General features: G+C 47.9%; 1 protein-coding gene across 5 annotated transcripts in view; it reads left to right on the forward strand.

The window, feature by feature from the left end:
- rnf220a (ring finger protein 220a) overlaps nucleotides 1–13,732 on the forward strand; it is a 155,456-nt gene extending 141,724 nt beyond the window's left edge. For all 5 annotated transcript variants that reach the window (XM_034555329.1, XM_034555330.1, XM_034555331.1 and 2 more), the window contains 3 exons: nucleotides 6,538–6,649; nucleotides 9,183–9,257; nucleotides 12,489–13,732. In XM_034555329.1, coding sequence (XP_034411220.1) covers nucleotides 6,538–6,649; nucleotides 9,183–9,257; nucleotides 12,489–12,560 — 259 coding nt within the window. In that variant the 3' untranslated portion in view covers nucleotides 12,561–13,732. The remainder of the gene's footprint in view (nucleotides 1–6,537; nucleotides 6,650–9,182; nucleotides 9,258–12,488) is intronic.
- The last annotated feature ends 1,327 nt before the right edge of the window (nucleotides 13,733–15,059 follow it).

Here is a 15,059-nt window from a genome sequence, read left to right on the forward strand (position 1 = left end):
CTTCCTCAGAATCATTAACGGGGAACGTAGACACGAACAGTCGAAGCACACGGCGGCCGTCTGGAAACGCATGCAACATTTTTGTTTTGCTAACTATGTATGCCGAATTTGGGGGGGATCATTTCAGATCAAATATTATTATTAGTATTATATTTTTTTAAATCAACAATACTTATAACTTATAAATAAAACACAGCCCACTAGAAGTCGTAGATTGTGATGGAGCAGAACGTCGTTGTGGCATTGCATACCTCCTCCACGTCAGTTATTACAGACTATTTGTTTACCAGTGGAGCAAACCGGCTCCACCTGAGTCCAGACGTTCCAAGTCGACTCCGGGTCCCACTTTGGTAATACAAACCTTGTGCACCCACAAGTCCCGATTGGCTGCTGACAGGTCAGATAGCAGTTCATCAGACCGGAGCAGAGAAAGGAGAAACCAGTATGTGCAAGTGTGTGTGAAAGGCCAGTGCTCTGTAATCCACTCATTTCCATCTACTCATCCATATTCTGCCACAAGTAAACAATCTCACTCACACACACACACACACACACACACACCCTGTCCCCTGCATGGGTAATAGAGGTCAGCTCATTGCGAGAGAGTAATGCCGGTGGGCAAGTGAGCAAAGGGAAAGAGGGATTTGGTTGATTGGTTGCTTCTGCATGTCTGGCATATTCTCCCATTCTTTGACCGCCTCCACCCCCCCAATGCGATTACACACACACACACACACACATAGAGCTGGGGGTCAGTCTGTCAGTCGCCTCCCATCCCAGACCCTATTTCTTAAAGTGATTTCCTTTGTCCACCTGAAGTGCTGTTAAGAATCCCCCCTAAAAATCATCACTCTCATTTCATTTCCGTAACCTTTCCTTCTTCACTCATTCCCCCAGGCAAATTGTTAAAGCGGTAGTTTGGATTTTTTTTGCCGTGGATTGTGTTGGGTACTTATGGCTGTCGGCACGCTCCTAGTTTGGCGAAACGTCTACGCTCTAGACTCCATTGACAATGGAGAACACAGGAGTTGCTCGTCTGCCAGCTGCCTCAATTGGTTAGCTTGTTTGTGTAATTGTTTGACTTTGAAAGGGTTGGTTTGGATTCACCAAAGTCGCGCAATAAAAGAAACTAGAAACTCAGGCCAGCAACTTCCATGTTCCCTGCTGGGTCCAGTTGCTGTTCAATGAAGTTTGGAATCTTCTCAGAGAGCATAGCTGGACATGATGGCTTCAGGTCCTTGTTGGAAAGATAAAGTGGTGAAAATGTTCTAAATATAGCGTACACTAAACTGCCTTCACGCTGGCAACCGGAGGCATTTTGTTTTCCGGTTCGTGTCTGTCTGTACGTACCGCCGTCGGTCCGCTCCATTCTTAGTTCATCCGTATCTCTGAAACGCCCGGAAGGGAATTCAAAGAAATTGACTGCAGTACATCGCTTAGCACCCGCCGCTGAGCGCCGGTCTGCTTCTCCGAACTGGGGGCGTGTACCACCTGCCACATCCTGTAGGTATATACACTGACCACGGATAAGGGCCTCATCCAACTCCACTTCCAAACAAATCCGTACTGTTCCCTTAAGGTGTCTCGTGTTCAGTGAGTAGTTTCTCCTCATTGGAAAACCCCAGTTCGCGCTAAAAGTAATGACATAATCTCATTAAGGAAGGTCTAAAATGTGTGTCTGTGTACAGACACGACTAACTTGCGTGTGCGCCCCCGTCCTTTCCATATCTGGAGAATCGCCCATCCAATCTACTTCACACCTGGCGGGTGTTTTTCCGAGGTGCGTGCCGCGTCGAAGTCTGTGCGATTTGTACGCGTTCGGTGTTTAATAAATAAAAAACCTGTGAATAAAACACGCGCCGCTGTCTGAGATCGGTGGTTGCAAGCAGCTCTTCCGTGAGCCGAGCAATCGGCCCGTTGTTGGGCAATATATTTGGGACGTAAACTAAATCGTTCAGCCGAACATGCCCTTCCTGTAAGCATCCATTTAAAGGCAGTCGACTAGACGCTGAATGATTGCAACGGAACAAGCCGTCAGCTGGCTGGGACAATTCCCCGCCTCGCTCTAAATGCACGCATTTGTGGAGCTTCTGTGCCCCTCCGTCCCCAAATGAAAATGAGATTTGTCTCCTTTCGTTACATTGAGTGTGTGTGTGTGTGTGTGTGTGTGTGTGTGTGTGTGTGTGTGTGTGTGTGTGTGTGTGTGTGTGTGTGTGTGTGTGTGTGTGTGTGTGTGTGTGTGTGTGTGTGTGTGTGTGTGTGTGTGTGTGTGTGTGTGTGTGTGTGTGTGTGTGTGTGTGTGTGTGTGTGTGTGTGTGTGTGTGTGTGTGTGCTCGCATTGGGGCAGCGTTAGTGAAATCTCTCTCTCTCTCTCTGTGTCTCTGATCCCAGATGGGTAATGATCTGGTCGCCTCCCGGGGCATCCTCGTTCCCTTGCTCATTCCCCCGCAAGACAAATGAGCTCTCGTGCACACACACTCACCGACACACACACACACACACACGAGTACGACGCTCTTTTTCCCCTCCAAGATAAATGGCCCCTCCAATGCCGCCAATGCGATTGCTGCCAAATTTGGTGCTCCAGCTGGAACAATGCGTAGATATTTCCATGTGGTTTCTGCAAATAATTGAATCTGTCCTCAATTTGGAAGTGATGAAGCTAGATTTCTGCGCTCCCCACACACACATACACACACACACACACACACGCTGCCCAGTCACATTCACTTCCCTTTTCCCCTCTCTGGTTCTTCTCTTTATTGTTGTCGCTAAGCCACATTTCTTTCTCTTTTCTTCCCGTCCTTTGTCTCAATTTTTCTCAGGCACTTACAAAACGCTCTCCCCTTCCCTTTTGCCATCTGAGACCTACACACATACACACACACACATTCAGAGAGAGAGATCAGGCTGAGGCAGGGGAAATCAATAGTGACTTAAATGTTTTATCGTGGTGTGTCAGTGTAGTTAAGGCCTCGGTTAACAGGGAGCGATGCTCTAAAGGGATTTACCGCCACTTTCTTCACAACACCTGCGCGGGAGAGATTTATCATTCCCCTACCTGCTGGATGGAAATGTTTCGCCAGGATATTGTGTCTTTTTGAGAATTAATTGTTACATAATTTAATAATTTGCCGCTCGTGTCGGGGCGAGAGAGAGATAGAGAGAGGCTGAGTGAGGCCAAAATGTAGGTAGACAGTAGATTAAGACACGGGGCTGATTGAGATGGATGGTGGAGGTCCTCGGCTACACACAGACACACACACACACACACACACACTAATGAAATGAGCAATAGCACCGCACACGTCGGGGACAGAGCGCTAAATAGAGGGGAGGCACGGCCATCTATCTGTCTCTGTCAGCCCCCCCCTCGCCGCCGCCGGGTGGGGATGGAAAAGCGCTGCAATTTTACTTTATTTCACTCGCACACATGCACACGGCATTTAAAAAAAGATGGTCTTCTCTTCTGTGTTTATGACTGTAAGATCCCTTTTTTGGAGGGTTTGTTGTTCTAATACTTATTTTGGTCACAAGAGGCCTGAGTGCCCCACGATATCCACGCTGCTCCCAAATTGGCTTTTTGGTCCAGAAAAAGGCCGCTGTGTGGCCCTAAAATCATCCGTGTTAGTTTTTTGGTGGTTTTAAATGTATCTATGCAGTCTGAACATGAGCTACATATATTGTTATGTAACGTTACTGACATGTCTTTCCTTTGGCTAGAAATGTTTTAATCTGTGCTTATCTGCAGTGATACCCTATTTCGATCATGCCGTGGTGTACTTCAGCCTCTTGTGGCCAACAATAGCATTACAACAACAAACAATTTAGATCAGACTTTGAAAAAGGATTACCAGAATTATAAATTTTTCTCCCTACGCAATTAATCCACTTTCATACAGCGTATGCGCCTATTAGATTAGATTTTACCCCTATAGATCATCAATAAGTCAAAAAAAGCGAAAACGTCAGTTGAAGTGTTGAGATTTAGTCGTTCCGTAAGTTGAGCTACATTTTGAAAACCGTGAGACACCGTTTGCTCACTCAGGGTTTGATTTCTGCAGCAGCAGCAGCCTGACATGGCACACATCACATTGCTGTATCACCTGCATTCACACAACCTTTGAAAAGCACAAGTTAGAGCACCGTGAATAGCTCCATTCTCCCACTGGGAGCCCCCGCTCCACCCCGCCCCCCCTCTTGACCACTTCGACGGACTAATTCTCATGCCTGTCGCAACCCAAACGAAGCATTAGCCGTTTTTATATTTATATATATATATATATATATATATATATATATATTTTATTTTTTTTTATTTTTTTTGTTGGCTCTCAAGACTGAAAACCCCTGAGCCAGCTTAAACCAGTGAGTCACACAAATAGCACGGAGGGCTTAAACTCAAGGATTTCTTCCTTGCGGTTCTCGCTGGTGGCGAGAGGCAGTTTATCTCTGCGCTCGTCACATTTTGGGCCCCAGAGAGTTTCCTTTTTTCCTTTTTCCTGTCCTCTGCACTCCGAAATCATCTCCTTTCTACCTCCCCCCCCCCCCCCCTCTCTCTGTCTTCCTGTTTAGATGGCCACGGCCGCATAAAGATAGATCAGCTTGTCGTCTTTTTTTGTTTTTTATAGCTTTGGGAAATTAAACAACTTTTCCAAGTGTGATGCTCCATAAACCAGCTGTGCTAGATGAATATTCATGATGGAGACAAAATAGATGATCGAGAGGAGACGGCAGAGGCCAGTGGTGTTGAGTCGAACTTCTCTTCCTTGGCAGAGTGTCGTGCTCCACTGACGGAGGGCTTTATTGGAGCTTTTAAAAGAGAGAGAGTAAAAGCCTTGTTTTAGGGACAAGCCCCGTCCAGCCCCGGGGCCCACTGCCGCTTTATAAGCCAGCAGGCTAATCAAGGCTAAATGGCTTTTTACGAGCCTGCGGCTAATAAGGGGAGAGGGTAAAGCGCTTTATAAGGCGTGGAGTGGCGTCGGTCCAAGAGTCCCAACTAGTGCCTTTATAGACACGAGGCGGCAACAGGGTCACGAGGAAGGAGCGCGAGCAGGTCGGAGAGATATGAATCTCTGAGCATCTTTTGACAATCATTCCACCGGGTAAGGTAATAATACTGTTGGAATGGGAGTCACAGAAGGAAGGAACCATCACCTCCTTATGTTGTCTATAAAATGCCAAAAGTAAGGCTGCAGCTAATGGTTAATTCCATTTGAGTTTCATCTGTTTATTTATATATTTTTTCCAATTAATCGCTTAACCTTTGAAACCTTTAATGCGGTTTGATGTAAAGTCAACTGGCTCATATGGTCGTGGCTTAGTTTCCAGGATTTAGGAGATGGCACTGGGGGGGAACGGGGAACTGTTTTCACTTCTCCGCCGTGAAAGAAACCGCAGGCTCCTCTGGTGACGGCCATGCCCGCCTGCGATGTTTTTAAACTTTTAATTTTCTCGATCAAATGTTCAATTATTTTTGTGTGAACAAGCTTGAAGGGCGGGAATCAAGGAAATTAGTGAAAGTTAGATTTGCGGAAAACCTGTCCCGTAAAACGGGGGTAAGTTCTCCTGGCGCTGTAGCCTCTGCTGTCTGAGGATGCAGCAAGTGAAGCCATATTCGAGAGACACACACACAGACACACAGACACACACTTATCAGCCACTTATCGTTGTATTCTGCTTTCTCTCTCCCTCCGCTTGTCCTTCCCCATCCAGATCAATACCATAGATCAGCAAGCTATCAGGCTGCAAAATGACCACATCACCATAAACACACACACACACTGGTATTGCGTGTGGCCCGAGAGCGAACGGATGGCTATAATAAACACAGGCCGGCTCGCGCGGCCTCATCTCGCTGCGCCAAATCATCATCATCATCATCATCAGCTGCAGCAGCGTTGGTGGTCGGAGCGGCGGCCGTATTGATTCAGTTATGGCTGCTTCATATGCTGCCGAACAGCGTTAAATGCACATTCTGTGCGATCGCGCCGCACATTAATCAGAGGCCGCTTAGAAGCAGGAAGGAAGGAGGACGGTGGATCGGCCAAGGGAAAAGCACGAGAGAGGGTGGGGTGGACGTGAGGCGTGAGAAGGACGGGGCGCTCCGCGTCAACTCCAAGAGGGGACATTTTAGGAGACGGTGGGATTGAGTGAGGGGAAAAAATACACACGTGTCATCCTAAACACTGAGTGACAGCAGGTCTGCGCTGCATCGTGATCACAGGGAGAACAAACAATGAACCCGTATATTTAGATTCAGCAGGGTCACGAGGTCAACCGCTTTGAAGTCGGTGGTCGTCGTGTTCTCGGGATCAACACGCACAACAGGAAGAGATTCAAGCGGCTTGAATTGTTTCGTTTTTAAGCGTCAGTGTAAACAAGGAAATAAAATAAACAAATGCAAAACCACATGGATACACCGATTTCAGCACAGACACGGGCTGACTTTACTTCTGTCAACAGCTGCACGCAGCCAAATGCGTGTGAAAACGGCAAACGCTAAACATCTCTCTCTTACCCCCACCCCACATTCAGGGTGACGGAGGAGGAGTCCACAGCAACCACCATGGAGGCACTGAAGGCCCGAATCCGAGAGCTGGAGAGGCAGATACTGAGAGGAGACCGATACAAGTGTCTCATCTGCATGGTGAGTATGATGGTCACGCAGTAGCATAGTGCAGTTGAGGGGATCGGTGGGGTTAGTAGGAGAACCCTGCCCCTCCCTAGCAACGAAGGATGCTGCTCTTTGCTCTTGGTTCGAGCCAAACGAGCAGCGGCCTCCTCGTACCAGTCACACTCACGCCGCTCTGTCCCAATCCAGAGGCTGGATCCTTCAAATTCTGCTCTGCCCGGCCGAATACACAGACCTTTTGTGGTTTTGATTTTATTGGTTCTTGTTCCTCCCTTTTGGCAACAGTCGGCTCTCAAGCGGTCGTGACGTGTTGTTGGAGTGTGCATGTTGGGAGCCGTCTGCGCCTCGCCTCCCTGTCTTACGTGGCAGCCCTCTGTACGTGTGTGTGCGAGAGGTTTTCTGCTCTTGCATGGCTTTTTGCGAGTCGAGCTGAATGTGTGCCGGGGACGGTAGCCTCCAGGAGAGGGAGGAGGAAATGAAAACGAGGCGAGCTAGAACGCATTCGCGGAGCACCCCCAGAGAGGGTCACCAAGCAACCGGTGCTGCGATGTAGAGTGCGATGACGCCGTCAATATTCATGTTCATCAGATACCGAGTTTGTGTCGAGCACCCGTCCTGTCATCCTCCCAAGCTGCAGTGCAGCGACGCATCCTAAAGGTCGCCGGGTGCCCGAGGTGACACGGAGGGCAAGGCACAGCGATCGATCACTCACTGCCCTCCCCCCGTGGATGCTGGGGGCTCATCCGTCACTGTCCCTCATCTCTCACTCACAATGTTCTCTCGCTCACACACACACACATCTTACTTACTAATCTGTCTCTGTCCGTCTCTAACTCATCACTGATCCCCGTGCGTAGCATCTGATGTAAAAGTCACCGGGGAGGATTTTAAGGCAAGCTGGGAAAACATTTTTGAGTTGTTAGTGCAGCGCTCGGGTCGCCGCGGTAACGGTCTCCTGCTGCAGCCGTGTTGGTTTGGGTTCATCCTCCACGCTGTGTCCTCGTCCGTGGATTTCTACCCCCATCTGCTGGTCATCTTGGTTTGGTTTATTCATAAAATGATGTATCTTTTCAATAAAAAAAGAAAGAAAAATATGACCTGTATGTTAAGTAACCAAGAAAGAGCTTCTTTAAACGGGACATAAATCAAATCCATACACGTAAAGTAGTTGGGGCTCTCCATTGCCCGTGTCCTCTGAATAATAATCTATATATTGAAAGTGAACAAGGAGCACCGTAAACACTCGGCACCTTCCTTCAATGGAAATTAAGTGGAACCATTTGAAGCTGCAACAATCAGTCAAAGTAATGTTGTGGTTGGACAGCGAACTAATCCTCTAGTCCTCTATGATAGAAAACACAAAATATTTGGGTTTTGGAAAATTCGTCATTAAGCGCATTTAATAAAAAAGAATAACATACTCATATTTTGGCCAGAACGACATTTAACCGAGAAGGTAATAGACAGATTAACTGATAGCAGAAATAATCTTGAGTTGTAAAATCGAGTTGAACCCCCACCCCCAACAACATCCCTCTATTTTGCCGTGTCCCTGCTGTAACCAATGGGATGCCCGTCCAAAAGATGTGGAAAGTTCAACTCCGCCCATTCACGCCTGACGTGCCCCTGAGTTTTTCTCCCATCGACCTTCAGCACCTTAACCGAGTCCTGCGCATTCATATTTCTCATTATTTGGCGAAGCAAAGTTGGTGCGAACGCAGTTCGTTCATCGTCTGTCCAAGCTGTACGCGCTCCCGTGTGTTTGTGTGTTTGTGTGTGTGCGTGCGTGCTCGCGCGATCAGTACAAGCCCCGCCTTTATGATTAGCTGCCACCTTTCGCCCACCACCCCTCCCTCTCCTCACCCACCCCCACCCCTCCCTCCCACACAGAGGAAGCCTGCAATCCAGTCAGGTGCGGAGATCAAGAGCCTAGGGGTGTGGCCAGGGCCCCGGCCACTGACCAATGAGGTCAGAGAGAGGCAGCCTAAGTCCCTCCCCCTCGGCCTGTACTGCCTGTACAGGGGCCTTGTGATCGGTGGCTACGGCAGCGGCATAAAGAGGCTCCTCCCGCAGCCCTTACGGAGGGTAAGGCACTCCCTCCGCTCCTCCCCCTCCCTCATCTCTCCGTTCTTTTCGAGAGGAAAAGAATAAAAGGGCGCCCATCGCATTGGGTTCACTCATGGCGCTCTGTCTCCCTCATCTTCTCCTCCCTCTGCCTGCCTCCCTCCGTCTCTGCTCGTTTGCCTGCCCGATATCGTGTCCGTGTGTGTGTGACCTGCAGGTTGCCGGTTCAGTTGCCCCCACCCCCCACCCCACCCCACCCAACATGCCGCCTTGCTCAGTGGTTCTGTGGCTGCTGGCTGTGTCGTTTCGATGGTTAGTGGTCTGATGCTGTCGGTCAGGGAACGTGCAGTGTTGTTTCGGTGGTTACCTGTCGTGTGTGTGTGTGTGTGTTCGTAAAAAAAAATGGTGGTGTAATTTCATCATCTCCCCCCCCCCCCCCTTCCTCTCTCTCTCTCTTTCTCTCTCTCTCTCTCTCTGTTCCTAGGACTCCTACACGATGCCGCTCACCTCCATCCAGTGCTGGCACGTCCACTGCGAAGAATGCTGGCTCAGGACTCTGGTACGCACAAACTCGTCCACACATACACACACACACACACACACTCAAACGCACTCCTTGGTGCTTCAGGGCAGCGCCTCACTGACGTGCAGCCTCATTTCATAGTCAGTGAGTTTCCCTCTGCAGCTGTGTTTCCCGTGGGGAGGAAGTGAAATGGAATATTCCTCATATGACCTGTTCTCTCACTACACAGTCACACTCACACTCTCTCACACACACATAGTCCAGGCAATGCAAACACTTCCAGTTCTCAGCAGGGGGAAATGGTCCCCAAAAGGCTGGTTAAAATGTTGGAATAAAGTGGTCAACTCCAACCTCCAATGACTTCTACACAGGGCCTCGTGTCTGCACACACACACACACACACACAAACGCAGTGGTTCTGTTAGTTATTAGTTTGCTTAATGCATTCAGCAGTGTGTAATTAGCTGGTGCTAATGTGGTAAATGGAGCGCAGTGTTCCTGCTGCAGGGAGGGTGAAGAGTCTCTCCATTGGCTGCCTTTGGTTTCTTTGCTGTTGTCTCCTCTTTTCTTTTTCTCTCTCTCTCTTTTACCTCACAGTCTCCTTTACCTTCCTGTAATAAATGTGAACTTGGTGTTTCACAGAATATGTGTTGCCTCCCCCTCCCCAACATTCGGAAATGAAAAAAAAAAAGATTCCACCATAAGTATTTGCATAGAAATTCCCCAAGTGTGTCAAAGTGTAGCGCCTCCTGCCGATCGCCGGCAGAAAGCAGTGGCGTTGCCATTGCAGTCAAACGGTTGACATCGGTCAACCAAATACTGATTTGTACTTGAGACCTTTCTTTGCCGAAATAAAATGCAATAAATCTCCCGTGTTTAAACGCCTCGTTGGCAACTTTTTGGGTCGTGATCACTGACCCCTAAAGTACCGTATTTTCCGCACTATAGGGCGCACTGGATTATAAGGCGCACTGTCAGTGAATGGTCTATTTTTTATCTTTTTTCATATATAAAGCGCACCCGACTATAAGGCGCATTAAGCGAAACAAAACAGTCAGTCAAACTTTATTAAACGTGTTCACAATAACTCAACATTGTTCAAACGTTAATGAGCTTATTCACAATAACTCCCAACCTTGTTCAGTTGTAACACGTAAAAAAAATATATCTCTATGTCTGATACCGCTAAATCAAACGTTAGCGTAACTCTGTGTGGTCTTCTTTACTTGGCGCAGGTCATCTTCTTGCTTCCTCCACTTCCGTACCATTGATTCATTAATGTTGAATTCTCTCGCAGCGGCTCTGTTCCCATGTTCTGCTGCGTGACTGATGTGGCTGGAAGCGGAAGCTATCGAGACTGGTTGCGAAAGACACAAATGAACACAACTTGACTGGCGAATAAGCTGACGCGAGTTATAAAGCCGTTTGGTGTGAACGCACCATAATGCTGCAAGCGGTGCGGCTTTGTAGTTTACCAAAGTCGTACTAAAACATTTTGACAGAGCGCCGTGTACCACACAAAATCGCTTCGAGGTCAGTAAACACAACCAGAATTAATCCATAAAAAAGGCGCTCCGGATTATAAGGCGCACTGTCGTTTTTTGAGAAATTAAAGGCTTTTAAGTGCGCCTTGTGCGGAAAATACGGTAGTTGTGAAGGGCCTAGTGGTAAAGTCCTTCTTAGCTCAGCCCAAGGGGTAAGGCATCCAATAAAGTTCACGTTCTCTAGTTCATTACCAGTATCGCAGCCTCGCCGGTCACATGTCTGGCTCCATCTTTGTAGTCTCCTCTGAATGCCAGTGTGGGACCAGAAAAATCGACGGCGTATTTATCTAAATTAAAACAAAGGTAAAAACTGTACGGCACATGTCCATGATGGCGGCCGCGTCTGTGAGTGTCTGGAGCACGCAGCCAAAAGGGAGATGGACACTGATTGGTGAAGAACGTCACGTGGCCACAACAAAGCGGTCTGCGTGTGTTTTTTTGAAATTACTTCAGTAGAGTTCTAATTTTCTTTTATTACGTTTTTTTAAAGGAGGCCGTAAGAAAACGTTCTTGAATGAGGCCCATTGTTTCCATCTCGCTGTGTGTGTGTGTGTGTGTGTGTGTGTGTGTGTGTGTGTGTGTGTGTGTGTGTGTGTGTGTGTGTGTGTGTGTGTGTGTGTGTGTGTGTGTGTGTGTGTGTGTGTGTGTGTGTGTGTGTGTGTGTGTGTGTGTGTGTGTGTGTCTTATGTATGGGGCATTAAACTCTTAGCCTAGAGACGGCTATAAAAAAACAACTTTAAAACAATGTGAGGGCCCTGGCGGATCAAAGTAAATGCCTCGGAATCTAGTTAACGTCGGCCCGGGCCCCTCGCCGCTTTAACGAGCGAGGCAGCTGGAGCGCAGCGCGGCGGGCGCACACTTGCCCGCCCACGCTGGAACGGGAGCAACGAGGCATCGGCAAGGCGAGCAAACAAAACTTGATCAGAATAACAACAACCTCCAGGGTTTCCATCTTTCCTCTCTTTCTTCACCTCCTGCTCCTCCTCTTGTCTTTATTCAAACCCTCCTCGCGGGAGCTCAACAGATCCGTCGCCCTCCAGACCACCTTGGCCCATAAAACCACCTTAATTCAGTGGCCAAGAGAAGCCCATAACACCTGTCGGGGTCACATGCATTATTAGCGCCAAGGATTCGGGAGGAGGGTGGTTTGGGTAATCCGGTAATGCGATCTCTGCATTCTGTTGGATCTGCGTTAGATGTCACACAGTTGTTTTACACACCTACCGTACACATTGCAGCGGACTGATGGAAGTCTCCACAGAGAGAGGCTTCCGGGATATCCAAATATTATATCGTAGCCATAAGCATTCAAACAGTGCAGCTGGAGTGGTTGTGGGTGAATTCAGCAGGACAGGACGATGTAGACTGTAATACAAACGGTTCAGATTGTCAGGTGCATGATGCACAATGTACAATGGTGGCAAATGAAAATGACTGAAGTGAGATGGGGAAAAGGGGGATACATGTATCCGGCGTCCTAATAGTCTCGTATCATGAACTTCTGGAGCCGTGTCTATAGAATGTCCCAGTGAGAACTCCTGGTAACATCATCAGACGCTTCGTCAGCAGTCAGAAATACAGACGGCCAACTCCTATCTTTCAGGAGGATGCCTGTGCGGCCTGAATTCAAATGAAGAGAGTTGCCCCACATTCCAAAGTGTATGCATTTGTGACCGAGTCCTCTTGGCAACGTTTCTAACTTTTGTCTCTCCATCCATCGCAGGGGAACAAGAAGCTGTGCCCGCAGTGCAACACCATCACCTCGCCCGGAGACCTGAGGCGCGTCTACTTGTAAAAGAGGACACGTGCGCGCACACACACACCTTCCTTTCCTCCTCCTCCTCCTCCCCGTCGTTCCGAGCCATTCCTCCTCCTCGTCCTGGATTTCATCGCCACCCTCAATGATCGCCGTTTGTCGTCTCCCCCCCCCACCCCCCACCCCCACCCCCATCTCTCTCTCGTGGCCTGGGTCGCCAGCTCCAAAAAGAAAGAAAAACCCCAGAGAGCGAACAGAGACTGTCTCTGAGACTCCACTGGCTCCTTTTTGTTTTCTTTGTTGGGAGGTTAAAAACTGAATGACTGAGCAGCATGGCCTCCCACCGAAACCCCAAAATAAACAAGGAAAAGCGGGGGCGAGGGGCGAGACCTCTGGCCAACGGGGCTCGTTCCACCTGACGTACGCGTAACACGGGGGGGTTATCGACCACTGGAGGACTGCTAAGTCAGTGGAGAACCCCGACACCCGGCTAAACCCTGCTGAGACCAGGCCGCTTCCTGCTGCTGGAGCTGGACCTGAAAGGAACTTCTTAATACAGAATATAAAGCCCACACCCCTTCCTCTCTAGCTCTTCTTTGATATTTCGATGGTGCTGGACAACGGGCTCTACCCCGAAGACTCAGAAAGCTTTTTCTTTTCTTTCTTTTCTGTTTGTTCCCTTTCCTGGAGAGACAGAAAACGCCGATCTTCATGCCCCGTGTTGCTGAAGAGAATTAAAAAAAATTAAAAGGGGGGGGGGGGGGGGGGCTGTCCACTAAAACTGAGCTTTCAACCAAACTGAGAATAACCTCACAACCTTGAAAAGGGAGTTTGACACTCCTCTTCTTCTCCTCCTCCTCCTCACGAGCCCCTCCCCCTCCCTTTTGTGGTGTTCTAGTGAAGTAAACCAAAATTTCTCCCCCTCCAAGATTCAGTGCAAGCACATGTAATATAGTTCTATGTATGTTTACAATGTTGGGTGTAAATGACATAGAGTTCACACACACACACAAACAGAAGTATATAATATCAAAGTCCTGTTGTAAGTTTTGAAGGGTCTGGAATGATGTTTGGGTAGGAAAAAAATGGCTGGAATAAAAGAAGCCTTCTGTATTTTTAAGAAGAAAAAAAAGATTTCAAGATCGGTTATTTCACTGTACAGGAATTAAAAAATGTAAGTAATAATAAACTACTCGAGACTAGATGGTCAAGATTTAGGTGGTGTAATTTCTTTTCTACAGAGGTACCCTGAAAGACCGTCGGACAATGAAGCAAGGAGAGATCTTTTGTTAGTTTTCACAGGAGGCCAACGTAGATACTCCCGTTGGCCTCCTCCTTTCACCTCCATCTCCGCTTCCTCGGTTGGAGGGAACACCACGCTCGGATCACCGTCTAGAAACGTTTGGTTTTCACCCCCCTCCATGGTTCAAAAGCAAGCTTTTTCTTTCTTTTTTCTTTTTTTCCTCATACTGCTAAAAAAAAAAACGCTGCGGAAAGGTCCCAAAAATGGCGTCCCCAGATTCTTTCTAGCTACAACAAATGAGGGAAGTCTTTGGAAAAGGAAGTCTCTGGGCACGAGGCTAAATTGGCAACTTCCGGAACCCGCAGCATCTAATTCCTCCTCTCTTTCCCCCCCCCCCTTCCCCCCCCTTTCCCTCCCTTCCCCCTTTTATGGCAGCAGCAGCTGCAGCAGCAACCAAGGTGGTGGTGTGCTTTGTGTTTGTATAACTATGTATTCTGTGATGTCTGTATTGTTGTAAGAAATGCTGAAGAAAAAAAAATTTAAAAAATAAAACTTCTCAAATACAGCAAGTAGTCTGGTACACACACACACACACACACACACACACACACACACACACTGGGGTGGTTGTTAAAATACGAGAATGTTGCTGTGTTCACTAAAATAAAGCTGAGGAAGATGGCCTTAATGCAGAAGACGCCTTTTCTGTTCATGTGCATTTTTAATGACGATGTGTGTCGTTTTTTTTAATTTGTTTTTTTTGGGTCTGTAGTCGATCTCCATCCAGTCTGCAATACCCACAGTTTAAATAATAATAATAATGTATCCTTTATTGATCCCACAGTGGGGAAATTCTTTGCTGCATTTGACCCATTTGTTTTCATAGAAAAGAATCAACAGTTTTGTACCCTTCTTTATAGCGGGACAAATCCTTCAAGGGGCAAAGGAAGTTGATTTCTTCTAACCTTTAAGCTCCTTGTGAAGTTGCACATCCTGGTAGTTTAATCGCTGGGCAGGAAATCGGGACGCGGCGCCGCGTTATTGTGTTCACAACTTTACAGTTGATTCAAACTTGCCCCCCCAAAAAATGTCCACATTTCTACTGAGATTACAAGACCACTTTTACGTGAATAAAGTGATTGTATTGCTAACAAAAACAATAAGGGGGGGTGGGGGGGGGGGGGGGGTGTCAAGAGCAAAGTTTTTGCCCCAAGGACCCCTAAAAGGTTAGTATGGCCATGCTGTTCTCCATAAGGGGAAATATCCCCAAGTGTGTGCGTGTTAGATCAGGGTCG

This window comes from Cyclopterus lumpus, chromosome 17, assembly GCF_009769545.1.
Source record: "Cyclopterus lumpus isolate fCycLum1 chromosome 17, fCycLum1.pri, whole genome shotgun sequence".
Lineage (NCBI taxonomy): Eukaryota > Metazoa > Chordata > Actinopteri > Perciformes > Cyclopteridae > Cyclopterus > Cyclopterus lumpus.